General features: G+C 44.2%; 1 protein-coding gene across 1 annotated transcript in view; it reads left to right on the forward strand.

Moving 5' to 3' along the window:
• The first annotated feature begins 12,594 nt into the window (after nt 1–12,594).
• The window catches only part of LOC103826099 (kinesin-like protein KIF2A), a 183,163-nt gene continuing 170,393 nt past the window's right edge, over nt 12,595–25,364 (forward strand). The window contains 1 exon segment of the mRNA XM_050986461.1: nt 12,595–12,841. Within this exon segment, the coding sequence (XP_050842418.1) occupies nt 12,778–12,841 (64 nt within the window). The 5' untranslated portion in view covers nt 12,595–12,777.

Consider the following 25,364-nt stretch of genomic DNA (forward strand, 5'->3'; position numbering starts at 1 on the left):
CTGTCTCTAAAAAATCCATATGTTATAGTGATGCCAAAATTATTTTTGTTTTTATATATTCTTCATATATTTTTGTAGCTCTGTAGGCTGTTATTGTATAGGTATATAGTTCTTATCTAACTCCAGCATTTTTCCTATTCTGATAGACAGAAAGACAAAACACATTCCAAAGACCCTATCCTAATCTTGCTTTTTCTGGGAACCAAAGATGAGCCATTCTCCCAAGACACTTTCTCATACACAAAATAGAGCTAATAGCAAAAGGGGTAGGGCTCCAGAAGAAGGTTGGTCCATGTGAAAAATATGTATTTTATGATTGGCTTTTTTCAAATATTAAAATGAATATTATATGTGTTATGTTAGAAAGTTATGCTGTATTAATTCTCTTAAGTAGTGTGTTAAATATAGTTTTAGGTTATAACATACTGTTAAAATAGAAACTATGCCATGTAAGATACTTTTTAACTAGCTCAAGAATAATCAATAAATTCTTTGCACAGAGATAACAGCAACAAGACACTAAACTTCCAAAAAGAAAGAATTATTGCCTCCTTATCATGAAGAACTAGTCTCCTTGCAGACTCCATGGAGTCTGACCATGATTTACAAGATGAAGGGGGGAAGTTGACCATAACCAGAAAACACCCTTTGTCTGACAAGAGTTTTTGAATCATGTATGAGATGTATGAATATGCAACAGGCTATTGCTTTTAAGAGTTAATCCTTTGTTAGCGAGCCATGCTTTTTTTGAGGAAAGCATCCGAAAGTTCGTATTCTTTGCTTTTATTGTCCTTTATTGTCCTAACTCTGATTGTCCAAATCCTTATTGCTCTAATTTGTATTACTATTTTTATAACAATTTTATTAGTATTAAATTTTTAAAACTTTAAAACAAGTGATTGGTTTATTTCAAAGTCCAGAAGGGGGAATTACCTCATTATCTGTGCTTCTAATTGGGGATTCTTGTCAATTATGCTAATTTGCTAAACTTATAAAACTGTACTGGCCCCATGTCAAGTGGGCATTTTTCCATATTTGGCCCTGGAGGCCTCCAGTTAAAGACCAGCTTTCATATTACTTCCTATATTAATATTGTCCCAAAAGTGTGTTGTTTTGTTTCTAGATTTAGTATTAGCATTTATAGTATTCACAGAAGCTTTGTCAGAATGCTATCATCATTTAAAAAAAGTTTGAAAACATGTGAAGCTAAATTGGACAATATTGTTCAGTAGTCCTGCATCTGAAAGGGGTGTGTGTGTGTGTGTCTTAGGTGACCTAGGTGACCCAAAAAATGTGTACTATGTTACATATTTTCTCTATGTCATCCACAATATTTTGTACTGTCTCTTTAAAACTCGGCAACCCAGGAAACGGACCTGGAGTGTTTTCCCCCGGTTCACAGAAGGGAGGGGTCTGACGTCCCTTTAAAAGATGGGGAACAGACACACAGAGCTCTCTCTTGTTCCACTTCGAGCTCTCTAGGATGTTGCTTCCGGCAGGTCTCCAATTAGCAGCTTGAGAAGAAGCATTTTGCAATCCTAAACTGCTGCAGAGTGAATTTCGCAATACCTTTCTGCACCCACCATGCCAAGCCGGGACTGACGGGGTTGAGAAGCACCAACACCGAGTCCAGCAGGTGGCAGGAGAAGGCAGCAAGCGGCAACATGGACAAAACATAGACACTGTCACGGCTGCCAAAAGGAAGCGGTTAGGCTGACACTGCGGGGCCAGAGCTCCGCAGGCAACACCAGAACTTCCCCTCTGCCACCAGAACTGCTTAGTAAGCTCCTACCTTCCCTGGGTTTGTTTTGTTCCAAGGGGAAGGTTGAGTCGAGTGGGGCTCCTCCACCATATTGTTTTTGTCTTCTGGTCCACATAGTCTTCTATGGCGGCCACCATCTTGTGAGGAGGGACTTTTCCACCATCTTTTTTTCTTTGTTCCTAGGGAATCCATGGTATTCGGCACCTGTGAGAGTCTGTCTGAAGTATCCCTCATCTGCCTCACAACTGTCATTGAGAGACCGCTCAGAAGACCCCTTTGTCCCTTTCCTAGCCACAGTGGAAAGTTACACACCAAGCCAGGGGGTTTCATGACCCGAAAGCGTTGCTAAGTCGCTGTTTCTACAGGTGCAGTCCCCTGCACGCTACACCGAGCACATTGAGACGAAGGAGGCACTGTGTTCTTTTTACAACAAAAATCTTGTACACTGTCCACCTCTTGGCCTGGCTGGACTTTTCCTGAGCTTTTGGGTGGTCTCCCACAGAAGACCCCTCTCGTTCATCTACAACCACCGTGACAGACAAGCTGAGATGACAGAAGCCTCTCCACCAGAGAAGACCCCGAGAAATCCCCATGTGAGAAAAGGCCTCCCTCACACTTTCCAAGGACTGGAGCCCCCAGCCCGGGGGAGGTGCACGGGGGGAGGAGAGCTGACCAAAGCAAGATGGATGACTGCAGGTACGGGCACTGGACCACGAAAACAATGGCCTTCGTCCGTTACAAGGTGGACTGTGTGTACCCCCTTTCCAAATACCATTCTTTCTATACACCAGATTTGGTTTTGAAATAATCCCCTTCCCCCTCATCGAAAAGGGTATAATTGGAGTCCAGATGGACTGCATCTTTGAGATCTCCCCGTACGTGAACTGGTGAACCTCTTCGGCTGGACACCGAAGGACCTCCGCCATTCTCACGTTTTGGTAGCTATAACCCCCCTTTTTTTTCCCTTATTCTTCCCTTGTTCCCCCTAATTTCTCACCAACGCATTTTTACTGTGGTTGTTTCAATAAAGTCCATTGTGTTGATTAATTTGCAAACCCCCTTGTACCGTGTCGGTTTTTTGCACCCTGAAATCAATCTAAAAGAACCTCTACGAAACCCGTCCGTAGGGGCGGATCGTAACAGCACCTTTGCATCAAGTGCTTGTTGCTGTTTTGCTTTTTAATAAACTGCATTTTTTTCACTTATATATCCTCACATTTGTCTCTTCTTATTTGTGAAATGGGAGTGGTTAAAACTAAAGGGGAGGTTACTCATTTTGGAGTCTCTGCCCTGTAAAATGGTCTTAAATTAAGACAGTAAGTCCCTCTGAATCCTTTGCAAAAGGCTCTGTTCAAGATAAGCGATAATAAAGGACAAAGAGTAATTATTTTCTATTCACTTGTTATCCAGGTTATGGAAGGAAAAAGACAAGAGATGAGTAAAGGGGTTTAATTAAACCATAGTTTTCTTAATTCATCTGTAAATACTACCTGGCACTAGATAATTGCAGATCATCACTCATAGCAGTGAAAAATCAACACAGGCTATTTCTGAGTGCTGTGAAAACTCCTTAGAGAAGGGGCTGGAAAAGCGCTTGTGGAGGACAGTGCAACTTCTGCCCTGCCCAGGGACTGGATGGAGCCAAAGGGCTCTCTGGCACTTCTCTGGATGGCTCTGATGATTTGGGAAGGATACCCACAGCCATTCCTCTTGAAGTGTGACACGGACCTGTGGCTGGGATCCCACTCTTGTCCCTAGATTGGTAATGAAGTAATGAGGTAGCTGTTCATGTGTGGGTTTGAATGCTACCAATGGAAGGGCATATTCCACCTCCTGTCTCTGATGGGAAGTGCCTCCAACCCTTTTTGCCATTTCTTGAGTATGCTAGTTTTAACAACTAGCAGGGAACAAAACTCTAAATAAGCCACTCCCTTTCTCCCACCCCTTCTGATACTGGAAGGGCAATAAGAAGAGATTATGAGTTTAAATCACAATTTAGTAAAATCACAGTAGCAACAGTATCAATAGCAAAAAAAGCATACAAAAAGAGGGTGCCCTACCCAAAAAGGGGCATTCACCACCAGGAAGAAAAAAACCACTTCCTGAAGATGGCGCTCCTCGTGGTCTCCAGACAAAAGGAAATGGAAAATGTTCCTGTGCCCGGGCCATGTGGTATTCAGCAAACAAAGGCAATATGGGGAGGTGAGCTTCTGCAGCATGTTTCCCCCCTCAGCGTCTCCCCAGAGTTTCACGCCAACCGCTCCAGGTAGCCAGCTTATATACAGTTTATTCTGCCTGAAGCAGAAATGACCTAAGATTTCTGTAAGTTCCTACATATGTATAACTGGAACTATACAGATTCAGTCCCGTACAAAAGTCAGTCCATAGGTTTGGATGGCTGTCTGGGCTCCCCGAAATAGTCCTCTTTTCAGTTGTAGCCAGGACGGTTCTTCTATGTAATCTCTTCCAGGTGTTGTTCCGTGAATGTTCTGGACATTCCTGGGAAATGGTCGATGATCACCCAGGAAGGACTCATTCATTTGTTAATGGTCATGATTTTATCTGGGCGAGTCTGGGAAATCTTTTGGAAATGAAAAGCCCTGCTTCTGGCCATGGGGGTCAGAGGCATGGTTGGATCTTTATAATTTTTATACAGTTTACAAAGCATGAATTATCTATATCATATACTACAGGGTGAATTCAAAGAGGGTTGAACTGGGGGGGAATTGCCTCACCACTTATGTCTCTAATTGGGGATTTTTGTCAGATATACTAATTTGTTAAACATATAAAAACTGTATATGCACAATGCTACATGTGTATCTTCGGCATTGTCTTGGTTTGAAAGACAGGTGAGACTGAAATAGTTTATGCCTCAAGCATTGATATAAAAGAGTTTTCCCCATTGTAACAAAAACTGTTTAAAGAAGCTACAACCAGAGAAGATGCCTGATTGGAACTTTGGACTGCAAGTTAAGCCACCTAGATAACACTATTGTTCAATCATCCCAGCCTAGGGAAAAAAAAAACCAAGGCTGAGGGAGAGAAATGCATCCACAAGAAAACCAAATGCAATAGAGATTCTTCCCTGGCTGAATTTGGGATGGGGGAGTCCACAGCCCACAAAAGCCAGGTTTACACAGACTCCCTCCCGAAATGAGGTGGGTGGGAGGAGGTTTTGGGTGTAACCTCTGGTCAGAGGCAGTGAACACCCATCCTCCCTTACTCAAACTGGCCCAGCTGTGGCACCTTGTTGGGGGTTGGGTTTTCTTTTCTGTTGTTCCTTGTCACTTGTGGAATTTCTTCCCATTGAGTTGCTGATGGGAGCTAATTGCTGGGTGCTAGGGGCGGAGGGGACAGGATGGGGGGATGGGGGGGACGGGACAGGATGGGGGGATGAGGGATGGACGGCAGAGATGCCGGGGGGATTTGGGCTGGGGGAAGGGGCTGGGCTCAGCTGCTAGCTCTCTCTCAGTTTCAGAGAAGGATGGTCAGAGCCACTGTTCTTGGGGAAGGGAGTTCCACTGCTGCTGCCGTAGCCCGGCCCAGAGCTGCTTCGTCTGCTGTGGGGTGAGACTCTGCTCGTGAGAACAGCCACTGAACTGGGACCTTGTTGACACCTACCTCACCAAAGGAGAGACCTGTCACCATCTGCTCGGGTGCCTGAAATCCTGAGCTCAGCTCTCTCTGCCCTGCTGGGAGCCCTTCACCACCTTCCTGCCGAGACATCCTGCCGGCCCAGCTTGCTGCTTTCTGAGAGTACTGCTAGGGGCACCGGAGCGGGCTGCCCCAGGGGTTCGTAAACCAAAGCCTGTCTTCCATCCCTTCCCGTCTTTGGACAAAAGCTGCCATTGCCACCTGCTCCCCGAGCCCGCGCCAGAGTGCCCCCTGAAGACACATGGGGATCACCGCACCAGCCCTGTCTGTTCTGGTCTCTCTGCATGCCACTGAGTCCCTCTGAATGCCACTGAGGGAACCCCGGCCAGCCCCGAGACAGTGAACAGCGGGGCGGCGGGGGGGGGAGTGGGGGGGAGGAGGCACTGTCCCGTGCCCTGGGAGTACGGAAGGCAGATAGGCTGATCGCCTGCAGCAGAGGAGACGCTAGAACAACGGCCGGAAGATTAAGGGGCCGACTCTTAGCAGAGGTTAATCCAAGGTTTATTTCAGGAGCTCCCGGGAGCCCCTACAACCTCAGGGGGCCTTCTGCTGAGAGCCCCGGGAGACGTGCCAAGGTTACATTAAAAGGGAGGTGGAAACCTAAAGTAGATAACATTTTACTAACCAATAAAAAAAATTAGGGTATGTATCCTGGGGGATGGACATTTAGGACAGTGTATGGGGTAACACTTAGGGGGTTGACTCCTAGCCTCTGGCTAATCACTCGACGTCCTGGACTGAAAATTCTAGATGGAGGGGATGGGATGCCGAGTGACTGACAGAGAGCCAGGGTGGGGATTTGGGGATGATCTCAGCAAAGGAAAGGGATTACACAGGCAGAGGGAGGGGATACAATCTGGGGTAAACCATTTGGGGAAAATAAGGGGATACAAAGACAAAACCATTATAAAACATAAAACACACTTCAACACCTGTCCACCGGAAGCCTGCCAGCGCCCCTGCTGGCTGTGACCATAACTACACCAAAGCAGAATGTGCCACTGCTTAAAGGCTGTTACTGGGTTTGTGGTTCTGTTTGTTGTTAATGCAATAATTGTTGTTTGTTTGCTTTATTATGCATACTAGTAAAGAGCTGTTATTCCTATTCCCATATTTTTCCTGAGAGCCCCTTAATTTCACAATTCTAATAATTCAAAGGGAAGGGGTTTACATTCTCCATTCCACAGGAGGTTTTTTCTGCCTTCCCTAGCAGACACCTGTCTTGTAAACCAAGAGACACTTCCAACCCCACAGACCACATCCATGGAACATTCATGTGAGAGGCAGCTGAGGGGTGTCGCTGTTGAGATGGTCAAAACACACAGAAGAACACCATGTATTTCAGAAGGCTTCTATATGTTTATTTTAACATCATGCTGTCCTTTATACTTTTTCAGAAAGTTTATACTTATTCATTGGTCGCAACAAATCAACACAGTGCTCATTGGCACGAAGCGGTCTACACCATTGTTTTTAGCTAATGTCCAACTGCAGGCCCCCCTCGTTTATCTTTTCTTCTTCTCAGTTTCCATGTCGACAACCTTGATAGAATTCCTTTCAGGGGTAAACGCGACTCTTATCAACTTCTTCTCCAACCAGCTCTTTCTGCCTCACAGACTAGCTGTCAGCCCCCTCCTCAGATGGGGTATCATAATCCATCAATGAGCCCCTATTGCTATTGTAAAAGGAAGGGGATTGAAAGAACGGGGGAAGCTACCATCCACATGGTCAGCACAGACTGCAGAATTGTGTCCCTTAATAAGAGCCTTTGAATTGTGTCAAGGAAAGGTGGTAAATATATTTACAGATTCAAAGTATGCATATGGGGTGGTACATGCATTTGGAAAACTGTGGGAGGAAAAAGGTTTGTTAACCTGTAGAGGAAAATCATTGGCTTATGAAAACTTAAATACTCGCCTGTTGGAGGTGGTGAATTGTTGCAGACAGGTAGGAAAATTATAAAAGAAAGGCCTCATAAAATCAGGCCTGCTCTGTTAAATCTATGGCTAGCCTGTCATTTCTTCTAAGTGCAGCTAGTACTTTGCAAGTTCCCATGAAAAAACAATCTTGGTATGAACAGTTTGTTAACATAACCTTTTCTTGGATGAAAAATATGTGCACCTGCATAAACATTAGATCTGTTCGATGAGAACCCCCAAAAGGAAAAATGTAAACAACCTGAACCTTAGCATGTACACACAAATCACCTTCTGACCAATAAATGTAGTAAGAAAACTACCAGCCAATACATGTTGCACACGAGGTCTGTGAAAACTGTATAAAATAAGTTATGTGAATAAAGATTCGGCTGTTTCCCACATGACGAAAATGTAGTCTCGCCTGATTTATTCTGACAGTGAATTTAGCAAAAGAAGTGGCAATAATACACATTGAGGGACACCAGGCAGGGTACTCAGAGGAGACAACTGGTAATCAACTGGCAGATGAAGAGGCTTAGAAAGCAGCATTTTTACCAGAAGTCTCTAAGATCTGCACTTTGCTTCCAGTGGCTCAATGGTTGCCAGAGAAACTGTCTTTTCCACCAGAGGAATTGGAGATCATTAAGAATAGTGGAGTAGAAGAAAGAGGGGATAAGTGCTTTACAAGGAATAGGAAACAGTGGATACCAAAAGCTTTGGCCCTACAAATATTAAAACAACTCCATGAAGGGAGTCATTTGGGCTCTTGAGGACTGGCAGAAGCATGCCTCATGATGCTTGCTGCTTTGGGTCTTTTTGTTTTAGCAAAACGAGCTGTTGAGGGGTGCCTTGTTTGTGCTAATGTTGATAGCTGGACTACAAAGGATATTACAAGGTGGGGGATGAGGGCAACCTTGGGCTGTACATCCTTTCCAATGATGCCAGGTGGATTTTACTGAAATGCCCAGAGCGGGAAGGCTTAAATACCTTCTGGTAATAGTATGTCAGTTAACAGGGTGGCCAGAAAGCATTCCTGACCACTTAAGCAACTACTGAATCAGTCATTAAGGTATTTTTAGAACAAATAATTCCAAGATATGGGATTATGGAAGTGTGAAAAATGTGTATTTTATGATTGGCTTTTCGCAAATATTAAAATGAATATTATATGTGTTGTGTTAGAAAGTAATGCTGTATTAATTCTCTTAAGTAGTGTGTTAAATATAGTTTTCGGTTATAAAAAATGTTAAAATAGAAACTATGCTATGTAAGATACTTTTTTAAAGAAAATACTCACAGCAAGATAGCAGCCACAGGACACCTAAATCTTTCAGACAAAAAGAATTTATTGCCCTCTTATCAGAAGAAACTAATTTCTTCCCACCTCGAAGGCGCCAGGCGCCTTTAGGATTCAGAGGAAGAACTTGACAACGACCAGACAGAATCCTGTATTTGAATGGAATTTATGCATCATGTATGAGATGTATGAATATGCAACAGGCGATTGTTTTTAAGGGTTAATCCTTTGTTAACAGGGGTCCTTTTTCAGGCTTGTGCTGCCCAGAAAAAGGTACCCGGACTCCGTAACTCTTTGTTTCTATTGTCTCATATTGTCCTAATTCAAATTGTCCAAATTATGATTACTCTAATTGTATTACTATTTTTATAACTATTTTATTACTATTAAACTTTTAAAATTTTAAAAACAAGTGATTGGCGTTTTTCACAGGAAGTAATGGACTCAGATAGAGGAACTCATTTTACAGGAAAGATCCTTCAAGGGGTTATGGCTGCTTCAGGAATACCATGGGACCTCCATAGCCCCTGTCACCCCCAGAGCTCAGGCCGGGTAGAAAGAATGAATGGGGAAATAAAGAAACACCTTTTGATGCAGGTGATAGAAACTAAGATGCCATGGATATGGCTTTTGACATTAGCTTTGGCAAGAATAAGAGTCAAACCTAGAGGAGATATTCAATTATCTCCCTTTGAATTGATGTTTGGGATACTCACCTGTCACAGCAGAGCTGGACTGTAGCTAGGAAAATAAATTTGGCCATAAATAAGAAATCCAGTTTGGCTAGCCTAGTTTGATTAACAAGTCTCTGGATGAACAATGATAGGATAGATTTGAACTCAAACAGAGACATCAGCCAACCCTGTTCAGCCATGGATGCAAACACATCACTGGCCAGAGATCTGGGCGGTACAGGGATCCCAACCAATCAGGTATCCAGGCCCAGGAAATCCAAACCCCCTATAAAAAGAAGTTCTGAACAATAAAATAGGCTGTTTGTTGAGGACCCTCGGTAAATTCATGTTGTCTCTGTCTTGAACCAGCCACCCATGTAACACTCACCCAGTTAATTCTCAACCTAGTGGGAAGTGGAGATAAGTGATGTGTGTATTTAAACAAGTATGTGGCCAGAATACTGTCTCTCATGAAATCTCTGACAGGAAGCTCAGCTGGCACAGACCCTGCCTTTGGACTTTGCTGTTCATAACATTCAGCCAGAAGATTAGGTCCTAATTAAGGAGTGGAAAGAAGCACCACTGGTGGCAAAGTGGCATGGACCCTACCAGGTGTTACTGACCACAGAAACAGCTGTCAAGACAGCTGAACATGGGTGGACCCATCATACCCAGGTCAAGGTCTCTAAAGCCCCAGAGATTTGGACTTCTCAGATGGAAGAAAAATATGGGAAACCTCTAACTGCTAACTCTCTGCAGAGGTGGACCAGATCAGTAGCCCCAAATATTAGTAGGCTAATACAAACTGTCATTGTCTACTTTATGCTGTTTCTCTGTATTTACTTGCCACACCTGGTGCAGGGACCAGATGTGGAAAAGTTGGGGAGGGGGAGTTCAAATGTTAATTTTTAAACCATTCTGGGTGCTTAAAAAAAATGTAATGATAACTACAGTTTGTAAAGACGAATTGAGAAATGAGAAGAGGAGGGGTTGATAGGAAAGATGTGTGCTAGAGTCTTTACAAACAATTTGATAGGTGAGGGTGTGGGTGTTAACATCTTTGAAATGGGTCTTAATGTCTCTACGAACTTCAAGCCCCAGGTTTCTTACAGAACCCAGACAGTTTGACTCCTGAAAGAGACAAATGGGTTGGTACAAGCCTGAGTTTCTGAACTTTGGAGGAAAATGACAGGTTCAAGGGGGGAATATGCAGTAAGCGGTTCAGGAAGGCTGTACCTTTCTAGCACCTCAGCCAATGGGGAAAGGAAGAGGGCAACGTGCAGCCAGGAGTTTAGGATAAAAGGAGGCTGTGTCTTCTGAGACCTTGACAAAGACCCCGGGTGGTATGCTTTAGTGAGCTCTCTCCCTTTATTAGAATAAAGGTATAGGACTTCTCTGTCTCCTTTGTGGACACTGGCTTTTCACAGTGTAGATTTTCTGCACACAAGCAATTCTGCACACAAGCAATTACTACAGAAAATTAAATGATCAAACAGTAGTTACAAATGTGATGCTGCTCAAAGTGACTAGGAAACCGTAAAGGAAATGCAATCCTAAACCTTTTAGGGCTTTATTATGTTAAGAACAACCCTCAAAAGAGAAACCCAAGGGACAGCATTTAACAAAATGGCTTGCCTAAGGTACAGTAACCATTATAGGGAAACAAGGAAGATGAAATGAGTTTTGGGGTTTTTTAAAGTTGTATAAAAGCAATCATGAGGCGAAGATAGATGGATGCTGTTGACAGTGTGGACTTATTTGGACTGATGCTGGCAGTTTGGACAGCAAGTACAAAGCATGCTTCTAAGCTGCTTTACTTGGCATACGGGAGCCTTATGAGTTGATATTAGGTAGATAAAGTTATTACATTAAAACTTCAAGGCAGCTGCAAAAAGCACATTAACTCTCCTGTGAAAATTTAAAAAGTTTAATAAAGGACAATAAGAAACAAGGACCATAGAGCAAAGGTTATTACAGCTGGGTGCATCTTTGCACACAGCCAAGAGCACACTTGTCTTCTGGGATACCCCTTAAATACCTTTTCCATTACATCAGCCTGTTGCATATTCATAGACGCTTATGCATAGTAAACTTTTTCCCCAAACTAGTTTACATGTTCCAAGAATTGTTTAGCATGGCTCCTTCTTGGGTCTGCTGTTTTAGAGCATGCTTATTCCTTGGTTATGGTTTTTAGTCCATTCTTATTGTAGTAAGTAGCAATATGTTTGTTCATTAATTAAATCAATGGCTAAATAATTTTACAATATAAAAGCAATAGCTAAATAGTTAAAACCGCTTGTTCAGCAGAATACAATACGTACCTATATGCAGCCACATATGGTAAGCATTAACCTCACAAGAATTGCTTAGCTTGCAGAAAACGTATAGCGCCTTTAGAGAGTTTTCACTTTATAGATATGCCTTATAAGGGAAGGTTCACCCAGTGGTCAAAGAGGAAGACTCAGGACTTCATCCCTGAGACCACCAGAAGGCAGAAAAAGACCCCCTAGCAACTAGAGGAACAAGCGCAGAAGACAGAACACGTCATCCATGAACCCAGGAGAAGAAGGCAATAAAAGGCGAACCTTGGAGATGGAACGATGCATGCCTTATGAGAGCGAGACTCTCGGCCGCCCAGCACTGTACTTTGCTTGCCACTGCTTGCTTTTTAATGTAATAAATTCTTATTAGAAAAAGAGATTTACATGGTACGATTCTCATTTATGACACTTATCACCTCCAGTTTTTGGGCCTTGGTCCACACTCTCTTTAGACAGTGAGTGCTGATAGTTGGCATATCTGTAGCAGGTGTCCTAATCCTATGTTCAGTGGATGTTATCCCATCCAAGCCGGCATTTTAACACAAGCATACTTATTTCACTACTATGTCTAAGCTTAATTAACAACAGAAATTAAAACTATATCTTTATAACAAAGTTACTTTAACACTGCACATATAAAATCCATTTTAATATTTGCGAAAAGCCAATATTATAATACGTATGTATTACAGCAGCAGTCACAATCTTGTGCCAAATAGGCACACGTGTGTGTTTTTAAGTCAGGGACAGGGCCAAGAGGAGAGGCTCGCATAGGCAGCTCGCAGCTGGGACGAACATCTGGTCCAGGCTAAAGCTAGCAGGGAGGCAGCTCCTGGGGAGTGGGGGCGCCCATCATGTGCCAGCCCTGCCCAGGTGCCGTGAAGGGCGGAGAACAAACCGCGGCGGAGCTTCTACCCCCGCCTTCTCCGTGAGCCGGGCCTGTCGTAACGCCGCGGCGAGCTGCACAGGCGCTGCTAGTACCAGTGTTTGTTATATCCGGCCGGCGCTTTTACTCTTTCTCTCCGCCCTCCCCCTTTCCGCCCGCCTGCCCTTTCGAAGCCGCCGCCTTCGCTGCTGTGCACGCCCTCACTGCCCCCGGTGCGCTGTCCGGCAGTGCCTCCGATATCCCCGGCTGCCCCATGAAGCGATGGCAGCGGCCAACTTCAGCAAGGTTCAGATAGGGATCTACGTGGAGATCAAGCGCAGCGATGGTCAGTGGGGCAGGGGCGGCGGGAGGGAGCCGGTTCGACGAAGTGGGCGAGTACCGTCACCCCGGTGCGGGGCGCGGGGGAGGCTGCCCGCGGGTCCCATTGTGTGCGCGGGGCTGGGAAGTGGCTGGGCCTGGTGTGCGCTGCGGTTGTCAGGGGAGCGCTCGCGCTTGGCGGTGGAGGGCGGTTGCGTGCGGCGTGAGCGGCGGCGGCGGCTACCGCTGGGGGTGGGGAGGCTGCAGCAGGCCGGGGAGGCGACGGGGGGGCGCGGCGGTGGGTTAAGGGGCTGAAATGGGGGGGAGAAGAGGGGTGCGAGAGGGATGAAGCCGGGATGGAAGGGGCTCATGTGGGAGGAGAAAACGGGACAAGTTTGGGTGAGCTATGAGATGTGCGGGGTCGCTGTGAAAGGGGTTGAGGTGATTTGGGGGAAAGAGGGGTGTGGGTGGGAGAAAAGCATGTGGAGGTTTTGGCGGATAGGTGGGAGGGAATGAGGTGATGGAAGAAGGAAAGGCTTTCAGTGCAAAGTAACGACTTCTTGTTTGCTTTGGCGTTTGAGCCGTGTTCTGAAAAAATGACAGCAGTATGCTCTGAGAGAAATGCCTTTAGATGCTTTCATAATTTGGCAAAAAAGCTTGGTATTATTATTCCAGTTGTTCCTTATTATTAAATTACACAAAAAGTATTTTCTATTTATGTCCATGGGTTGTTTTTTCTCTGTTGGGGATCTGGTGTTTCTCATCTTGTCCAGTATCTCTTGATGGGAGGATGTATGTTGCTGACTAAAAATACACATGAATAAAGGAAGTGTGTGTGTTAGGTTTAGGGTACTAATTAATCATATTCGTCCAGAATGAGAACTGAAATGGGAAGTTCACTGAATCAATGACAAATCATTTGTGACTTCAGGTCTTCAATTTGAGTGGGAATATGTAATCTGTTGTAGAGCTTGTCAGCGAAGAAAGCCGACTTGTTCTTCACACTCTAGACTGCAATGCACAGAGGGGAGGGAACACCTCTGTGAGATCTATGACACCTACTAAACAGGGGCGGGGTTCTGGTGGGATTTTCTGGAAAGTCTTTTTTTTCTTTTATTATTTTTTTTTTCTCATCTCCTAGATTCAGGAGCTTCCTAAAGAATAAGCAGATGTTTTTAAGGGAAGAAAGACCTGGAGGTCAAAGGCACTGAAGTTAGTATGATCATAAGACAGGAAACAAGCATCCAACAAGCTTTATGCAGCTTGTCTACTCATGTCCCATTGTTATAAATGATCAATTCTGCAGCCAAATTTATTAAAAATATTTTATACATTTATTAGATCGACAACCAAAAAAATAAAATATTATAAAACCGCCACAGCCAAGACAGCATCAACCCCAGACTTTGACGCTGGGTGAACTAAGGTTGAGCCCGATGTAGTGTCAGCGTCTCCTCAGAGTTTCATACCAACTGCTCCAGGTATCCAGCTTATATACAGTTTATTCTGCCTGAAGCAGAAATGACCTAAGATTTCTGTAAGTTCCTACATATGTATAACGGGAAATCTACAGATGCAGTCCTGTAGAAAAGTAAGTCCATAGGCTTAGATGGCTGTCTGGGCTCCTCAAAATGGTCTTCCTTTCAGCTGTAGCCGAGATGTTGCAGCTTTTTCCATGTGATCTCTCCCAGGTGTTGTTCAGTAAATGTTCTGGACATTCTTGGGAAATGATCGATGATCACCCAGGAAAAGACTCATTCACTCGTTAATGGCCATGATTTTATCTGAGCGAGTCCGGGAAATCTTTTGGAAATGAAAAGCCCTGCTTCTGGCCATGGGGATCAGATGCATGGTTGGATCTTTATAATTTTTATACAACCTCCAAAGCATGAATTATCTACATCATATACTACACCATACTGCAGTTCAACCCTACAATAAAATAATAGTCGGTGTTACCTGGACACTATATTAAACCCAAGCCCTTAATTTGTGCTTAATGGCTTGTATGTCACATGAAGGATCTGATTGGTCTGGCAGTTATGTAAATAACTCCTGCAGATCTCTGTCTGAGGTTTCAGAAAACTTCACTGTAGCAACTTGTAAAACTTTTTCTGAGGCTTGTGTGAACTTCTAATAAATGTTGCTGTTTGTTTTGTATGCCTTTGGAAAATAAGGCATGAGAAAGCTTTGCTTTTTTCCCCCCCTTCCCCCCAGGTTCTGCTGTCTGTAATGTCAGAAGTGAGGACAGTAACTCTTGAACATAACAATCCTTATTTTCAGTATTGTTAATGGTTTACATATTTCGCTGTATCACTTACATATGTGATGCAGCACATTAAATATATTACACATCGATAATATAGTAGGGAGATGCCTTCACAGCAGTTGCTCAAACTATAGAATTTTGAGCATTTGTATTAATTTGGGCCTTGTGAGCAACCAGACTGCAGTATTATGCCAGAGTTACCAAGTCCTGGTTATTGTGAGGTTTGCTTGTTTTTCATTGGGACTTGAGGAGGAGATGCTCTGTTATGACTCCAGCTACTCCTCTGTTCTGTCATTCTCTTTCCAGTAAACTGTAGGAGGAACTGTCCTAGGTATGTGGAAGGGAGCATTTTAAGAAATATATCAAAGGACAGACAGCACTAGATTGCATTTAGTTTGCATTGCCTTTTAGAAGTTAGGTTTCTGACCTGAGCTGTGGTTGCACAGGCAATTGAGATTGATCTATCTGCTTCTGACAGGGGGAGGGTCTTGTTGCCTGTCAGCTGTGTTGTTTCTACTAACTCTCCTATCCCGTGTGGCCAATTGTCATGGTTTAATCCCAGCCAGCCACCAAGCTCCATGCAGCTACTCGCTTACTCTCCCCCGAGTAGGATCAGGGAGAGAATTGTAAGGGTAAAAGTGAGAAAACTCACGGGTTGAGATAAAGACAGTTTAATAGGAAAAGCAAAACCACACACACAAGCAAATCAAGGAATTAATTCACCACTTCCCATGAGCAGGCAGGTGTTCAGCCATCTCCAGGAAAGCAGGAATAAATCACATGTAATGGTTTTTGGGAAGAAAAATGCCATAACTTCAAATATCTCCCTCCTCCTCCTTCTTTCCCTCATTGTATATACTGAGCATGATGTCATATGGTCTGGAATATCCCTTTGATCAGTTGGGGTCAGCTATCTCAGCTGTCTTCTCCCAACCTCCCATGCATCCCCCAGCCCCTTCCCCAGCATGGCAGTACAAAAAGCAGCAAAGACCTTGGCTCTGTGTAAACCCTGCTCAGGAATAAAAAAACCCCATTTATATTATCAACCCTGTGTTCAGCACAAGTCCAAAACATAGCCCCATACCAGCCACTGGGAAGAAAACCAACTCTACCCCAGCCAAAAGCAACAGAGTAATGTTTTTTTTCCTTTAATACATTAATACATTGAATTGATGATTGGATTCACTAAACAAAGCAGAAAACTTTTGAATGTGCTAGTTTTCTACAGGATTACTGAGATCAAATGACTTAGAGAGATCTGCGACCTCAATACTATTAGTGTATAGGAAACACATGGACAAAGTAAAGGTAAAAAGTATGATCTTGTTCAGTAACTGTGAGCTACCTGAGTCTGCTCTACCCAAAACTACATTCTAGGTAGAATCAGAGTTGTGTATTGTGCCAACTACCCTAGGCTGAAAGCATGATTAAAACCATTTAAAAAACTTTTGGAGAAAATGGTGTGTTGGTCTGGGCTTTTTTTCACATTGCCTTATCTGCACAAAGTCCTTTTTTAAAACAAAAATTGTTTTGAGATGTAAGTATAATAATGTTAAATTTTCTTATTTACGTGTTTATTTGCTAAATCCATGTGGCGGGTTAAGTGATGGCCAAATGCCAGTGCACCTACTAGAATATACTTACTCATTTCCTGCTGTGAGATAGGATTAGGAGGAAGGCAAAGCAGGCTCAAAACTTTAAAAGGATATAAGGGAAACTTTATTAACAGTAAATAAAATAAAGAATAATAAGAATCAGAATAAAACCTTAAGAACATTTCTCCTCCCCCCTACGACCTTTTCTTCCCACTAACAATATACAGAAACAATTCAGTCAGTTTACCACCTCTAAAATAGTCTTTCTTTAGTTCACTTAGGGAGAGGAGTTTCCCTTGCCATGCCATGGAGACTTCTCCACAAGAAACAGTTCTCTCAGGGCTTTTAATGTCCATGAATAGAAGCTGCCTGGGAATCTGCAATAGTGGAGTCCCTCCCATCTTTCACAGCTTTTCCACAGTTGTGTTTATGGGCCATGTCAACTTATAGGGCACTATTTTAAGGTGAGCTGTTTAAGAGCAAAGGTTCTCTTTATCTATTTCTGAAATTGTCTTCATCTCTAGGAACAGAGGTCTTCTTTTTTCCTTGGGGGCAAAGGGTCTTCATCACTCTTCTCTCTTTCTGTCCAAACTTCTCATGGGTTCACAGCTACTTCAAAATCTGCTTGCTTTAGCATAGGAGCTTTTGCTAATATCTGTTGCTATTGAGTAAGAAATTACGCAGACTCATCAGAAGGCTGATTGGCATAACGCACACTGTATATTTGGAACTGCTCCTTTTCATAAGCTGTTCCAATCCAGGTAGATTTGATTGGTCATTCAGTTAATACATTTCACCTGATTGGCTACTTAACAAGAAGCCCTTCCTATAAACAATCTTTGAGAAAACCAAGAAAACAGAAAGTAGGAAAACAACACCTGCAGGCTGTTTATAATAATAAGCTATTGTTGTTTATCTTCAACTCCCTAAAGTCTTTCAAGCCGATTCTGGGAAAACTTATCTAGTTTTCTCACTCTCTGACCAGGATGTCACATCCACAGGTCCCTCTTTTTGTTTAAAGGAGGAGGCGGTGTTTGTAATCCTCTGCAGGGCCCCTTGCAGAAAGGAGAACAAACACAACTCCAGAGGTTCCTCTAGCAGTTGTTAGTTATCAATCAGAACTGCATTCGGAGGCAATTTTGAAATGGTCGGAGAGATCAAATCTTGTGATTCCCTCTTACAAGAAATACACTATTAATCTTAAAATCAGTTACCTATTCTAATCAAATATCTATACTAATTCTAATATAGTAACAACTTATCGTTAGTTTGTTCAAAGAACTGACAGTCTTAATTGTCAACAGCCTTTTTCCAGAACAAAGAAAGGATAGAATGTTCATTCCCCACTTGTGGAGGGCCCATCTGATCAGTGGTCAGCATCTTGATCATCGTTCGGAGGTTGCCTGTTGGCCACATTCTGTTTTTGGTGCCGCAGGTGAGGGCGAACACACCTCGCAGGTATCCACCGTACTCCAGTATCTCTGGAAACGCATGCATACCCGCGGCCACAAGTGATAAGGTGGTATGGGCCCTCCCACTTATTAGGGGCTAGGTCCCGTATACAGACTTTCGTTGGAGGCAGGTGCATCTCACCTGAGGAGTGCAATGAGATAAAGTGATTTAGAATGACAGGATTCTCTGAATTCTGTGGCACTATATGATGATTGATTGTATATAGAGACATTTCCAATCAACTATGTGGGGTTTCTCCAGACATTCCCCTTTTTTGTTTGTCCAGTACAAGCTTTAGGTACCATGAGCGCATTCAACAATGGTCTGGCCCATTGGAGAGTGCGGGATACCAAGCTTGTGTGACACTCTCCATAAGTGCAAAAACTGCTGTGTCTTCTGCAAGACATAGGTGGGGTCATTGTCAGTTTTCACAGAAGAAGGTATTCCCAAGACTGCAAAAGCCATCCTTAATGGGCAATCACGTCGTGACTCTTTTCTCTAGTGTGAGCAGATGCCCACATGGCAGAGAAGAAGGTGTAAATAGACGTGCACATATTCAAGTCGGCCAAATTCAGCGATGTGAGTGACATCTGTTTGCCAAAGGTGCAAGACCTTTAGGCCTCTGGGGTTTAGCCCCGCTGGTAGAGGTGCAGCAAGTCCATGACAGTCAGCGCAAGAACCGACAATGTCACAAGCCTCAGTTGGTGTCAAGTGAAATTGTTTCTGCAAAGTATGTGCACTTTGATGAAAAAAATCATGCGACACTTTGGCTTGCGCAATCTTGTCAGGCTGAGGCGCTACCCAGGCAGCGTTAGTCAACCCGTCAGCCCTGGCATGACCTTCTGTTAGGAAACCTGGTAAATTGGTGTGACTCCGAATGTGCAAGATGTAATACGGATAGACTCAGGCCTGAATTGCACTCCACAAGGTTCTCAATAACTGAAACAAAACTGCGTTATTGACTTCCTTCTAAAATGAATAATCCAAACGCTTGGTTATGTCTGCAACATAAGCAGAATCAATGACCAAGTTCAGAGGCACCTGAGAAAATTTCTGGAATGCCATGGCAATGGCCTTTAACTCAACCAGTTGGGCTGAGCCTGACTCATGGCCCTCCATATTTGCCATCCAGATTCATCCTTCCAAGTAACATTGGCTTTCCTCATTTTCTTGGAACCATCAGTGAAGATAGTGGTCCTTGCACTGGCACCTGGCTGCTTTTTGGCCACAATAAAAGACTGGTTGTTTTTGCCAACTGCAATAACTTATGACTGGGCATATGATAGGCAATGTGCCCTGAAAAGTTCTGCAGCGCACTTTGCAAAGGAGCACTGTTAGCAAAGCTCCATTTAAAGTCTACCCGTTATACTGGAAGAATGATTGTTGTGGGCTCAGCTGCCATCAATTGCAAACACCGTTGATGGCGTTTGATTATCAAATGAGCGGTCAGTTCAAATAATGTGGGTGCTGTCTTTTTTGGTTGATCGGGCAAAAAGACCCATTACAAAATGTGCAAAGGATCAGGCCATTTGTCACTCCATTGGTCAATGATACCCATAGGATAAAAATCTGGATTGGTAATGAAGAGAGTGATATCAATGGAAAGGTCTACTTGATGAACCTGACAAGCAGAAATAGCCATTTGGACCTCCCCCAGCGCTCGTTGCCTCAGGAGTCAATTTCCAAGGTGATCTCAGGTCAGGGTCCCCCTTTAGAGTACCATACAGCGGGGGCAGTTGGTTTTCGGTTAGTCCCAAGTAAGGATGCAACCAACTGATGACACCCATCATTTTCTGGGCATCATTTAATGTCTTAATAAAATCCTAGAATTGTACCTCCGGATGCTGAATAGTTTGGTCAAGAATTTTGACTCCCAGAAATTTCCAAGGAGGATTCCAAACTTCTCATGGGTTCAACAGCTACTTCAAAATCTGCTTGCTTTAGCATAGGAGCTTTTGCTAATATCTGTTGCTATTGAGTAAGAAATTACGCAGACTCATCAGAAGGCTGATTGGCATAACGCACACTGTATATTTGGAACTGCTCCTTTTCATAAGCTGTTCCAATCCAGGTAGATTTGATTGGTCATTCAGTTAATACATTTCACCTGATTGGCTACTTAACAAGAAGCCCTTCCTATAAACAATCTTTGAGAAAACCAAGAAAACAGAAAGTAGGAAAACAACACCTGCAGGCTGTTTATAATAATAAGCTATTGTTGTTTATCTTCAACTCCCTAAAGTCTTTCAAGCCGATTCTGGGAAAACTTATCTAGTTTTCTCACTCTCTGACCAGGATGTCACATCCACAGGTCCCTCTTTTTGTTTAAAGGAGGAGGCGGTGTTTGTAATCCTCTGCAGGGCCCCTTGCAGAAAGGAGAACAAACACAACTCCAGAGGTTCCTCTAGCAGTTGTTAGTTATCAATCAGAACTGCATTCGGAGGCAATTTTGAAATGGTCGGAGAGATCAAATCTTGTGATTCCCTCTTACAAGAAATACACTATTAATCTTAAAATCAGTTACCTATTCTAATCAAATATCTATACTAATTCTAATATAGTAACAACTTATCGTTAGTTTGTTCAAAGAACTGACAGTCTTAATTGTCAACAGCCTTTTTCCAGAACAAAGAAAGGATAGAATGTTCATTCCCCACTTGTGGAGGGCCCATCTGATCAGTGGTCAGCATCTTGATCATCGTTCGGAGGTTGCCTGTTGGCCACATTCTGTTTTTGGTGCCGCAGGTGAGGGCGAACACACCTCGCAGGTATCCACCGTACTCCAGTATCTCTGGAAACGCATGCATACCCGCGGCCACAAGTGATAAGGTGGTATGGGCCCTCCCACTTATTAGGGGCTAGGTCCCGTATACAGACTTTCGTTGGAGGCAGGTGCATCTCACCTGAGGAGTGCAATGAGATAAAGTGATTTAGAATGACAGGATTCTCTGAATTCTGTGGCACTATATGATGATTGATTGTATATAGAGACATTTCCAATCAACTATGTGGGGTTTCTCCAGACATTCCCCTTTTTTGTTTGTCCAGTACAAGCTTTAGGTACCATGAGCGCATTCAACAATGGTCTGGCCCATTGGAGAGTGCGGGATACCAAGCTTGTGTGACACTCTCCATAAGTGCAAAAACTGCTGTGTCTTCTGCAAGACATAGGTGGGGTCATTGTCAGTTTTCACAGAAGAAGGTATTCCCAAGACTGCAAAAGCCATCCTTAAATGGGCAATCACGTCGTGACTCTTTTCTCTAGTGTGAGCAGATGCCCACATGGCAGAGAAGAAGGTGTAAATAGACGTGCACATATTCAAGTCGGCCAAATTCAGCGATGTGAGTGACATCTGTTTGCCAAAGGTGCAAGACCTTTAGGCCTCTGGGGTTTAGCCCCGCTGGTAGAGGTGCAGCAAGTCCATGACAGTCAGCGCAAGAACCGACAATGTCACAAGCCTCAGTTGGTGTCAAGTGAAATTGTTTCTGCAAAGTATGTGCACTTTGATGAAAAAAATCATGCGACACTTTGGCTTGCGCAATCTTGTCAGGCTGAGGCGCTACCCAGGCAGCGTTAGTCAACCCGTCAGCCCTGGCATGACCTTCTGTTAGGAAACCTGGTAAATTGGTGTGACTCCGAATGTGCAAGATGTAATACGGATAGACTCAGGCCTGAATTGCACTCCACAAGGTTCTCAATAACTGAAACAAAACTGCGTTATTGACTTCCTTCTAAAATGAATAATCCAAACGCTTGGTTATGTCTGCAACATAAGCAGAATCAATGACCAAGTTCAGAGGCACCTGAGAAAATTTCTGGAATGCCATGGCAATGGCCTTTAACTCAACCAGTTGGGCTGAGCCTGACTCATGGCCCTCCATTATTTGCCATCCAGATTCATCCTTCCAAGTAACATTGGCTTTCCTCATTTTCTTGGAACCATCAGTGAAGATAGTGGTCCTTGCACTGGCACCTGGCTGCTTTTTGGCCACAATAAAAGACTGGTTGTTTTTGCCAACTGCAATAACTTATGACTGGGCATATGATAGGCAATGTGCCCTGAAAAGTTCTGCAGCGCACTTTGCAAAGGAGCACTGTTAGCAAAGCTCCATTTAAAGTCTACCCGTTATACTGGAAGAATGATTGTTGTGGGCTCAGCTGCCATCAATTGCAAACACCGTTGATGGCGTTTGATTATCAAATGAGCGGTCAGTTCAAATAATGTGGGTGCTGTCTTTTTTGGTTGATCGGGCAAAAAGACCCATTACAAAATGTGCAAAGGATCAGGCCATTTGTCACTCCATTGGTCAATGATACCCATAGGATAAAAATCTGGATTGGTAATGAAGAGAGTGATATCAATGGAAAGGTCTACTTGATGAACCTGACAAGCAGAAATAGCCATTTGGACCTCCCCCAGCGCTCGTTGCCTCAGGAGTCAATTTCCAAGGTGATCTCAGGTCAGGGTCCCCCTTTAGAGTACCATACAGCGGGGGCAGTTGGTTTTCGGTTAGTCCCAAGTAAGGATGCAACCAACTGATGACACCCATCATTTTCTGGGCATCATTTAATGTCTTAATAAAATCCTAGAATTGTACCTCCGGATGCTGAATAGTTTGGTCAAGAATTTTGACTCCCAGAAATTTCCAAGGAGGATGCTGTTGAACCTTCTCTGGAGCCCCCTTCAGCCCATAAGAACGCAGAGCAGCAAACAGCTGAGGCTGTATCCTCAGCAACTCATCCTGGGTGGATGCTGCGACCAGGATGTTGTCCATGCAGTGATAACAACATGCGTCAGGAAACTGCTCACAGACTCGAGACAAGGCCCGAGCCACATACCACTGACAAATAGTTGGGCTATTGCGACAGCACTGTGGCAAAGCTTTCCATTGATATCTCGGCACAGGTTCAGCATTGTTGACTGAAGGCACTGTGAAGGCAAACTGGTTTGTCATCAGGATGCAATGGAATTGTGAAAAAACAATCCTTCAGATCAATGATCAAGATCTCCCATCCTGCGGGGAGCATGGTGGATGAGGGCATACCAGGCTGCAGTGCCCCCATGCTTTCCATCACTGCATTATTTTTTGAAGGTCCTATAAGAGCCTCCTTTTCCTAGATTTTTTCTTTATCACAAAGACAGGAGTATTCCAGGGACTAGTAGAAGGCTCAATGTGTCCCTGTTGCAATTGTTCCTGAACTAATTCAGGAAGGGCAACCAGTTTTTCTTCTGTCAGGGGCCACTGATGAACCCAAATGGGTTTGTCCACCAGCCACCATAAAGGCAGCATAGGGTATTTTACGCCCTTTAGCACAGTTGTGGGGGTACCAGTCGTCGATTTATCTGGGTCTGGATTGAAGGCACTTGAGACAGTAATTAATGTTCGGACTCAAGTGTTTATTATTTCTTATCAGTAAAACAGTTTCACTACTGTGAGTTCAGAAGCTTTTCACTAGAAGGCACAAAATGGCTAACAATCTCTGGTTACAAGGTCTTTTAAGACTAAACTGTCCCATTAAGAACTGACACCTAGATTATTTTCCCTTTTAACCCAATAACTGATCCCAAAGAGCCTGCAATGTGGACTTTTCTGCCCAATTATAAAATGCCACCCAAACCCATGAAGAAGAAGGAAGAAGAAGCATGAAGAAGAAACCCAGGAGAACACCCTGTGCCCTCCATCTTGCTTCCATCTACAACCTACTAAAAAATCCCAAAACCTAAATTTATCACCAAGTGGTAGGCCTACACTACTCTCTATAATCAATTTCACACTTTTGTAGATTCTAGTCTATCTTGAAGTCTAGGAAACTTTCTCCATGAATGAGGGTCAAAGTCAGTGCTCCCCTGGGGGTCAGGACACCCCAGAGCAGACAGAGGAATATTCCCGGTGCTCTGGGTTTCCACACGCAGTGGCCCCAATTAAATCCGTCCCAATTCCTACCTCCCAGGCTGCCAATACATCCCGCTTCCAGAGATTTATCAGAGCTGGAGTGACATAGGGCCGAACTGCAGCTGTCTGCTCATCTATGTTTCTGATCATCACAGACCGTTGACTTACAAAGGTCTGCACTGCATCCCCCAACCCTTGGATGGCCGACCCTATGCAAGCCAAAGGCCTCCTAGGGAGCCAGGCAGAGAAGGCGATGACTGAGATGACTGTCACATCTGCCCCTGTGTTGATCAAACCTCGAAGTCAGGTCTTTTGCTGGCAGGCACCCAGTAGGGTCAGGGTACACATCATCTGGGGTTGCTGAGCAGAAAGATCTGCCGACCAGAAGACTTGTGGCAGTCCCGTGGATTCAAAGCCACCATTCCCACAGGTCTGCTGGCCAGTCCTGGGGACACATGACTGAAAAGGCACAAGTTGAGCAATCTGAGTCCCTGCCAAAATAGTGACGGGGGGGGTAGGTGTGGAAACCGTAGCACAAATTTGACCCGAAAAGCCAGAGTCAATGACACCTGGGTGAACAAAGATACCTTGGTGGGTGACACTAGATCTTCCCACAAGCAGTGCACTCAGTCCTTGTCTCAAAGGTACGAACACATCCAAAGGAACCTTATGTTCATGACAGGATTCTAAGATGACTGCACTTGCGGTATGTACATCCACCATGGCAGAGCTGTGGGTGCTGCCCCCGAACTGGCTGAGCAGGCCTGTGCCAGGGCCATGCCCTGAGGAATCACTTGTGTCAGAGCACAGTTCACTTGTGTGCTCACCTGTAAAAATAATGAAGCCACAGGGGCTAGCTTCTTAGCCGGATAGCTGATTCCCCATAGGCTCAGAGCGCACCAGGCAAGCAGTCTTAAGGCCGGATGCCTCAGCCCTTTGGGAGCTGAGGGCCCTAGGCCAGACTACTGCACAGCTGTGGCCCCTTAGCAAGCTTAGTGATTGTCAGCTCTTAGTGATATCAGCTCTTTTATGGTTTCAGCTGTTTAGCTTGCTCTAGGGGCTTTGGCTGGCCGTGGCTTCCAGGAAAGCAAATGGAGAGAGATGAGAAGAGGCATCAGGCTGTTCCACGATGGTTTATTCTGAGGGATTCGCGAAGGGTCCGAATGCAGCTCTTCAAACAAAATGGGCCAAGACAGCCCCTTTTATAGGGTTAGGGGGGCTTGGAAACTGACCAGTTGTAAAGGTTAGGGAAACTAGCCTATGGGGTCACAGAAAGATAAGCAGGCCTGGAGGACCAGAGTGAAGACTTTTGGTTCAATTCCTATGACTCAGCATATTCT

The sequence above is a fragment of the Serinus canaria genome, chromosome W, assembly GCF_022539315.1.
Source record: "Serinus canaria isolate serCan28SL12 chromosome W, serCan2020, whole genome shotgun sequence".
NCBI classification, from domain to species: domain Eukaryota; kingdom Metazoa; phylum Chordata; class Aves; order Passeriformes; family Fringillidae; genus Serinus; species Serinus canaria.